We start from the raw sequence: 9,365 nt of genomic DNA, 5'->3' as shown, positions 1-9,365 counted from the left end.
TTTAGAATGTATCAGATTCATTCATCACTATTACCTATTGCCCACAACTGTGTGACAGATTGTAATATCTATCAATAAATAAATCTTAATTTAAAAAAAAAAAATTTCCAAAGATTCTTAAGTGACTGCTGAAAAGCAATTGTAAGGTATGGGCGCATTAAGCTTTAATAATTCAAAGAATGTTGCATAAATGAGCGATTGTTAAGTTTCTTAAAAGAAGGAATTGTAGTTTTATACGTTTTAGATATAATATAAATATAAATATAACGGATATTCCGATACGAAAATTAATGTTGGAAATTACTGCCTATACCTCTGGATGAAACAAAAACCATTAAATGAATATGTGTATTATTGCTAAGTTGATATCAAAAATAGAATTTATCTCTGAGGAACCTATATTTTTTTTAACCTTCGGAAGTTGAGCAAGATTCTCAGTGATAGAATTAACTAATATTAATACTACAGGCTTAGAGAACCCAGAGGTTCGATGACGAAGTCACCAATATTTCTCCACATGCATATTTCCAGCGGGGCCCCTTCAAACCCAAATCAACTAAATCAGTTTTAACACTATCCTCCCATCTACGTTTCGGTCTATCCTCGGACGTTCAGTGTTTATTAACATTTCAGGAATCCTCTCGTTACTAAGTCCTACAACCTTACACGTCCATCTTATACGCTGCAATGATGTAACCTGAATTATATTAACCGGGTGCACTCCCCTAAATGCTGCGTTCAGTCCGAATATTTTATCTAATACTTTATTAGAATTACGGCCACATTATTAGAATTCACTAATATATTTTAATAAGACGAAAATATCTGTATGAACCCGAAAGTTTAACAAAAAAAAGTATTTCCATATCAGTATTTTCTTACGTGTTTGAATTTAAAAGTAAAGAGAAAACTAGTGATTTCCAAAAAAAAAATAAATAAAATAAATAAATGATCTTTATATTATATGGCACTAAGGCAATAATTCATTCAACCTTGCGTCGAGATAATGAAAATTAAATGAGAACAAATAAAAAGCTTTTATGTAATACTTTATCATTATTTGATAAGGACTAGTGGAGATCTTTACTCAGTGTTCAAATAAAAGAAATTTCAATAATTTATAATGATAGATTGCGGTGATATATTATTAAATATATCATCCATCCAAACATAATGTTTTTCCCAAATTCTACTTACTAATTTTTTTTTCTAATTAAAAAATATGTTTTGCTTCATTTATCTCTATTTTTCATGATTAATCTGTAGAGTATTGATCATTAGGTAGTAACAACCCCAAGAAATATAAAAAGAAAAACAATTTTTCTAATAATTAAAAAAAAAATGATTGCCCTTTGCTAATGCAAGTCTCGTTTTGTACATACATGTATATACATACTTATCTGAATTATTGTCTTGGAACCTTTAAATGTAACATTTATTTATTTTCTCTTTATTTTGTAATTCCTTACTTGTTTGAATTTAGAAAGAGAAAAAAAATTAAATGTTTTATTAATTAATAATAAAATAATAAACAAATCAATGTTTATTTGTTTTAACATTATTTCTTTTCTCTCTATAAATTCAAATATGTGACGAAATGCTGATATGTAAATATATATGTATTTTTTTTTTACTCGGGGTTTATTTACAACTATTTCTAAACAAATAATAATTATAAACGATTTTGAACACTGCAATTCTTCCACAACTTCTGAATGTAAGCAATAGTGGGTTTCTCAGGAATAAAAGAAACTATGTAACTTTTTTTTTATCAACAAAAGACCAAACTCGTAAGATGCTCCACATTTTTCTGAGGAAGTTTCCTGGATCTAATTTGATAATTAATACCATACCATAAAACTGGCAGTTCAGTAATCAGGAAAAAATGTCTTCTGGTTGTTGACCCCGCGTAAAATATTTAACGGCACCCGGATCGATGAAGAGGATTTCCCACATAATATTTTGTTAAGGCCCATAATTTTAAGACCTATATAGCGTTGCTATGTAATTACTACGTAATAGTGAGTAAAACTACTTGAATGCCAAAAATATTGTATTATTATTGGAAATCTGCTCTGAACGTAGATCAGTAATTTTCAAACTTCTGAGCTTAGGACATGGAAATTTAAAAAAGAACAAATGCTTTATTTTAGTTTTTTATGTCATATCTAGAAGTTATGTTATATTTTTGATATATTTGCAGCTCTAAACTAAACTCTTTATAAACAATGCAGCAGTGAAATGGAGGATATCAAGATCAAATTGATTGTCAATAAAACAAAAATATCATTCAAGAAGTAATTTATCACGTATTCAGGATAATAACCATAGTTTACAATAAAAAAAAAAAAAAAAAGGAGAAACGATTCTCTAAAGACTACGTTGGAAAAATATTTTCCATGGAAATGTATCCCAAATATCCTCCATTGATGTATGCATTACATTGAAATTCGTACCTTGTAGATACTTTGTAAACTAAAAGTTTGACCCTTCACGCTGTTGACCCACCACCACCTTACGAGCTCTCAACCCCACTTCAAAGTATCTCTTTGAATTTTGGTCTGCAGTTTTTATTCTTGTGGAACTCACTGACCCGGGAGGTTTCAGTTCCGCGGAGCTGGAGGCTCCAGGTAATGGTCTTAGGTAGTAATAAGACTATTATTGGTCACTCTACCTGCCAGGAATAGAAGTTACTCCATAACATTTATCTATTTTCCATTATCAATTGTCACAAGTGAAATATTCCGTAACGTATATTAATAACAATGGCTTAGCGAACTCAAAGGTTCAATGCCGACACCAATCGCTACATACATCCAAGTGATACCAAACCCAAATCTACCAGACTAATCATGACGCAATTTAAGAAACCTTAAGGCGCTGTTCTTACTTTAATGTAAGAGACCACATTTCGAATCCTTAAATAACAGTAGGAAGGAAAATATTTTGTAAATTCTAATATATAAGTTTCTGGACAGAAGGCTCGAGCTTATTAATTTTCAAATTGAAAAATAACAAACATTTCCCGCCCTTAACCTCGGTTTTATTTCATCATCAATATTGTTTTTTTCTTGCATACTCTAAATAAACCCAGTTACGTATATCTTTAAAATATTTGTTGACCCGATTCAAACAATGTTCACGCAAATAATAGTACAACATTGATGTAAATAAGGCCCATTACATTAATTATACTATAATTAAATACACTTATGCAAAAAAACTAACTGCGCAACTATTCAAATTCTCAATAATAGTGCCATGATCCGGTTATCTCCCGCTGATACGACTTGTCGTGAATTTATTACTATGTCAGTTTCCTTTTAAATAAATGTTGCAGTTCAGAACACGCAACCTTGTTGTCAGCGGTTATTTACTTGCCTATCATAATAACATTCTTAAATGTAACTAATAATAATAAATACCAACCTGTTTCACGATCGGACCCACGTACTGCACAACGACCACTTGACTGCCCACTCATATTAACAACCAATCGAATTGGTGAAAAAACTATACTGATCTATATTCAAGGCAGATTTTTCTTTTTTTTTTAAACCAATTGCCAAAATTATGAAGTTTCCTAGGTTTGATGATTTTTTTTTTTTTTAAATTTAATTATTGATATTTACAACTGTACATAAAATACATCAAGTAAATTTGAGGAAATCATAATGGTATGGTACAAGCATGTAGAGAAACTACCCATTGGTAGCACTCTAAAAACATTTTTACAATATAAGGTCTGGAGGCCATCTTCTTTCCAGACGCCTCAGAGGATTGTCCGGAATAAAAGACGAAGTAAGATTAGAAAGTAATGGGTTTGAATGGTTAGGGAGTTTGTAATGGAATGATTGATATCTGGGCCCTGTTTTATAATAAAGTACAAACGAATACTATTCGTAGTAACTTATACTTTAGTACTTTTTGACTCCTGTAATATCACTAATAGTCCTCCCTATTATGAAAAAAATAAGTATTAGTGTAATTAACACGTTGTTTCTATATTTGTATTTTGAACTAATACTATTAGCTTTCATTATGAAACAAGGCCCTGGTTCGGGCTAGATCGGTTACAAATGGAACATTAAGGTCTTTGTGGATGATTTTATTTGTGACAAAGTAGGGAGCATTTAGGATTTTACGGAGGATTTTTAATTGTAAGGATTGGATACGAGAGGAATTCGAAGGTTTAGTGGAGCCCCAAAGCTCAACGCCGTATGTCCAGATAGGCCTTATAATTGTCATGTAAATCAGTCTTTTCTAATGAATTGGAAGTTTGGACCGTTTGTCTAGTAAGTACTGTAATAGTCGAAATCGACGAGCAGTTTCTTGTCTTTTCAGTCTTGTGTGAGGATTCCAGGTTAGTCGTTTGTCCAGATGTAGTCCAAGGTAGCGGATCTGTTCAACAGGGGTAAGGGCAACATTATTGAAGTAGGGCAAAAGGTAATTTGATGGGATTTGTTGGAATTTATTTTAATCCTCCAATTGCGACACGGCTGTGATATTGCTATTCTATAAAATAATAATAAGGCTGATAACAACAACTTATCTCGTCTCATTTGATGATTACCTAAAGCTGGTTATAAAAATAATTAATTTTATTGGACGCTCCATATTGTAAAGAGATCAGAAACTACCAAGAGAAGATTATTTTTTTTTATATCTTTATTGCATTAATCTTTATTCAAATTTATAACTGTATATTATATAATACATTCAGTAAATTTGATCTTAGTTAAAATGGAGTGTTATAGGCGTGTAGAGATACTACCCATTGGCAGTATTACTCTTGTGGCCAAGAAGATAATTTAGTTAACAATTTATAGTGAAACGATAAATAAGCGCATAGCGTGATTGAATAAATATATGAAATCAACTATAAAAATATAATAACGAATTCAACAGATTTTCAGATCAGCGCGTACTTGTCTCACGAATTCTTTATGCCAGAATTCCATTCCATTGTCTTCTTAGAAAACATTGGCTCTGAATAGCTCGTTCTATTAAAACCTTCGACCAGGAAGATAATGAGCCATTGATCTGAACAAATGACAATCTGAGGGTGCGACAAGATGGCTGCACGCAGGTTAAGCTAGCGACCCAGTTCCTAGACCTTCAATTTCTGTTGGATAATTTTTGAAGACGAACCTCCTGCAAATTAAGTAATTTCTGAGCCGAAACATTTGGAAATCAATCATACTCGTTTGTTATATAATAACTATCATTATGTAAATATAGACAAAAATTAATTAAATTGAATAAATCGTTTGAGGAGTGTATCAAGAGTTAATATATCCACTTTAAAATTCTACATCTAAAATCAAGTTAATTACGCAAATGTTCGCTACATTATTATTTGATTAATTTATTATTTGATATGCAGATAATGATAATTTAATAATATTCCAAAAGTTGATATATTGACATTAGATAAAATAATCATAATTTTATGTTTTCAATTTTAAAATAAAATTTTGCAATTTGTTCTATTTTAATATTATTAATATTTTTTTTCACTTTAAAACAATCAGATGAAGAAATCGGAAGTGATCTCGGCATGGCGAAGTTCGTTCATACGGAAACATTTAAAAATCTGAATGTGGGCTTCGACATTGATGAAGGAAGCATCATGGACAATGACGACTACATCATTTTCAACAACGAAAGGTGCAAGTGGTGTAAGTTTATTATTATTTCATCTTCAATTACTTATTTTATTGTAAATTCAAGGTACCCATAACCTCTATATTTTTACTTTTCTTAATTATATATGGAATATAGTAAGGGTAAGTATACGATCGTTAAAAAGTTTGAATTCGAGATTTCGACATAAATGCATGTTTTGAGGTCCTCTTGAGTCCATAAAACATTGTCTCGCCAAATAGTATGTGTGTTTGTGTGTGCGTGGGTGTATTTGAACAACCTATCTCAAAAATTAAAAGCCGTATGAAACTGAAATAAAATATTTAAGGCGAGTATATACCTGGGATGCGAAAACAATTTTTTCGCTAAAATCGACTGAGCAGAAGCCTATATAAAATAGATTTTTACATTTTTTTCGATTTTCTATAAAACGATTTTGATTAAACTTGCCGTGCAAATGTAGAATTAAACGGTATTTAATATAAGCTAGCTCTTATCTTATTTGAATAGACTGGGCTTAAATGACGGTTTATTAAAAAAACTAGCCCTCAAATACCAATAATTTTGTTTATTTGAAAAAAAAAATAAACAATTTTCATTGTAACAATAATAAACAATGAGGTAATATAATATAAGAAAAAACCGAGACCACTCGAACATTCCCGATTTCATTATCTTCCTTCAACTGTCTTATTCTTTTCAGGTACAAATTTTATATTCGTTATCCCCTCCTAAAGAAACTCTAAAATAGAAATTTTATAGCAACAGCAAAATAAAAATTATTTGTTCGTAATTTTCGCGTTCTCTCGCTTTTTAGATATTTTTTTCTCGAAAATAATTAGATTTTTTTTTTTCGAAATAACAATGCTATGATCTACACAATACTTTGGGTCGTATGTAGAATGGTAAGTGAAAGTCGTATAATGCTAGCACCTCAACAGAGTTTTGGAATTTAAATCTGATTTTGGCTGGATAATGACAGTGGTATGTGGATCTTTCGGAATATTATTGATGTCCTATTCTTCTTCAATTCTTCTGCTGCGTAACTATGTCTGTATTTTCCGAAGAAATGAGATACTTTTTTTTTTTTTACAGATTCTGATAATAAATTAGACTTTAATACTATTTAATATATATTACTTATTTGATCCGACACGTCCTAAAGACGTAAATCATTAAAAATACAAACAAAATTTTACTGTTTTTTATTATTTTGATTTGTTTTACAATTTTGGTGCAAATGGAGTGGAAAATAGAAAAATCCTAAATAACAAAATTGTTACAGAATTTAATTTCCTGTAAGAAAATTTATCATAATTGAGGCTTTTATTTAATGAGACTTTATTATCAGAATTGATATTTTAGTTTTCTCGGCCGTTTGTAGAAACCCAAATTATAAAGACGGATTCTTATTGGATTATTGATTATTAGGAAATGGGATTGTGAAACTATTTTTCAATACTTTTTTCAAGAATTATAGTAAAACATAGATTATAAAATCTGAGTAAAAAAAAAAAAAAATCGAGATACTTGTTTTGAACTGCATATCTAAAAATATCCATTTTTTGAGATGTTACTGTGTTGAACTGGGATACTTTGCACATTAAATTGTGCCCTTTTATTCAGCAATAATGATTTATATATCTACTAACTTACAGATTTGTAAAACGAATAATTTATTACTTATTTTGTGATAAATGTATACACGTTGTATGTTAATTAAGGTGCAATCTATTCATATTTAGTACGTACCCACACTGATCCACTTCAGAATTTTGTTTGTTTTGTAGCAAGCGAGCTATAGTGAAGCGAGTTATAGTGAGGTAGGTTAGATTTAAAAGCTTTACTATACTATCCTAATGTCTGTGAATATTTATGTAATTATGTTAAAAATCTATTAAAAGCAAGTAATTATCATTATCAAAGAACTGTGGAAATTTACTCCCTTCTTCGGTGAGGGATTTCATTGGTCCTGCGCCGTAATACCATGTCTGATACTTTTACACAAATAACCGATACAAAAATACTAATAATAGGATAATACAATTAAAATCAATAATTAATATTTTGTCACTTATTTTTTTAGCTATTCGTATTCACTGTCCTGGACAATCGGGCCATGGATCACTCCTCTGGGATAACACCGCTGGAGAAAAACTTCGAGTAGTAATTGATCATTTTATGGATTTTCGAAGTAAAGAGGCTCTGAAGCAGAAAAAACACACGTATTTCCTCGGGGATGTTACGACAGTAAATTTAACTTCATTACAGGTTGTTAATTGTGTATTTGCAAATAGAAAAGCTTAGTTTTTTTTTTAATTTACTGATTAGTTTGATAGTACTAAAACATTCGTATAATCAGCAGAATTATAAAAATAAAATCTTACTCCTACTATTATCACAAAAATGTTCCAAACTAACATTGTAGTATTGTAGATTTCGAACTATGACAGCATAGTTTAACAGAGCAATGGTATCTTCACAGTTACAAAACTCGAGAACACTAATTATTTCTCATAATTATATTAAAATATTATTTTTTTTTATAGGATATGAAAATATTTGACTCCCTTCAACTTTGTTAGATTTTAAAGACTAAAATGGATCGGCGACGTTATCAAAATTTATGATCGCAGGAGTCTTTAACAGCTACAGCAGTCCTAGAGCACACTAAGTAGAAACAGTAATGTCTTTATAGATCTTACAGATACACCCAGAGATGAAAACCTATGTGTTACATAGAATCAAAGGAGGGAAAATCATGGAGCTGAAAGCCAAGGATCGCTATGTAATCTATTGTGACACTATAAGAAGATAGGATAATCCATTACTTTATGTAGCTTAAAAAATCATGAAGAGTTTGCGAAGGTATTCTATGGCAGAGAGTTACAAGATTCGTGGCATAACGGTATACATGGGAGGAAGCTAGTCAATATTATATTCAAACTTCCATTTTATTCGTTGGTTTATGCCAGACATTTATATAAGTCCTGTATATAAAGTTTTCGACCTTTGGAAGTCGATGATCTCAGTATAACATTATAAGACAACAACCTGTTGGCTGGTATTATCTCTGTTTTACAGCCATGTGCCTATAGTACCATGAATATTTAAATGAAGGAAAAAAGTTACTTGTTTACCCTGTTTGTGATAGATATGTATCTAATTTTTTTTACAAACAAGTTGGGCATGGTATAAATAGAAAGACATTGCTAAATTTTCTCAAATTCATTAAAAATACATGCCGATCAATGGCTGATCTAATTTAAGACTGTTATTATTAGAGGAAAGTATCGATAAAAACAGACAAGCTTTGATTAAAAATATAATAATTATTTCTTTTAAACATTTTATAAAAAGATCAGGGTTTCTTTTCTTTCAAACTCAATATACCTGCCATCAAATAAAACATAGTAATAAAGACAATAAAAAATATATCTAAACAGAATTTTTCATTCAATATAAATGTGGACTAAAATAGATTATAATTATGAACGTATACTTATATATATATATATTAATTATGAATATATAGTTGTTTATTAATCTGAAATTGTTTTCACTTGAAACGTTTTACTAAAATATTATTGATTGATAATTGCAAGTTTTAACTTCATAATTTTAGATATATTCCATATTCATATTCTAGTTTTTATAAAATATATCATTGATATTAAAAAGGTGAAGATAGTTGACCGTAGATATTCAAGAGAAGTTGG

General features: G+C 29.9%; 1 protein-coding gene across 1 annotated transcript in view; it reads left to right on the top strand.

Annotated features, from left to right (window-relative positions):
• The window catches only part of LOC106692630 (aminoacylase-1), a gene marked incomplete in the record, with an annotated part of 36,448 nt that overhangs the window by 20,345 nt on the left and 6,738 nt on the right, over positions 1–9,365 (top strand). Inside the window, 2 exon segments of the mRNA XM_067053156.1 lie at positions 5,535–5,681; positions 7,733–7,917. Coding sequence (XP_066909257.1) covers positions 5,535–5,681; positions 7,733–7,917 — 332 coding nt within the window.

This window comes from Halyomorpha halys, unplaced genomic scaffold, assembly GCF_000696795.3.
Source record: "Halyomorpha halys isolate HHAL.00 unplaced genomic scaffold, Hhal_1.1 Scaffold64.1, whole genome shotgun sequence".
Classification (NCBI taxonomy): domain Eukaryota; kingdom Metazoa; phylum Arthropoda; class Insecta; order Hemiptera; family Pentatomidae; genus Halyomorpha; species Halyomorpha halys.
The sequence above is the reverse complement of the archived record's forward strand: the minus strand, read 5'-3'. Positions and strand labels throughout refer to the sequence as shown.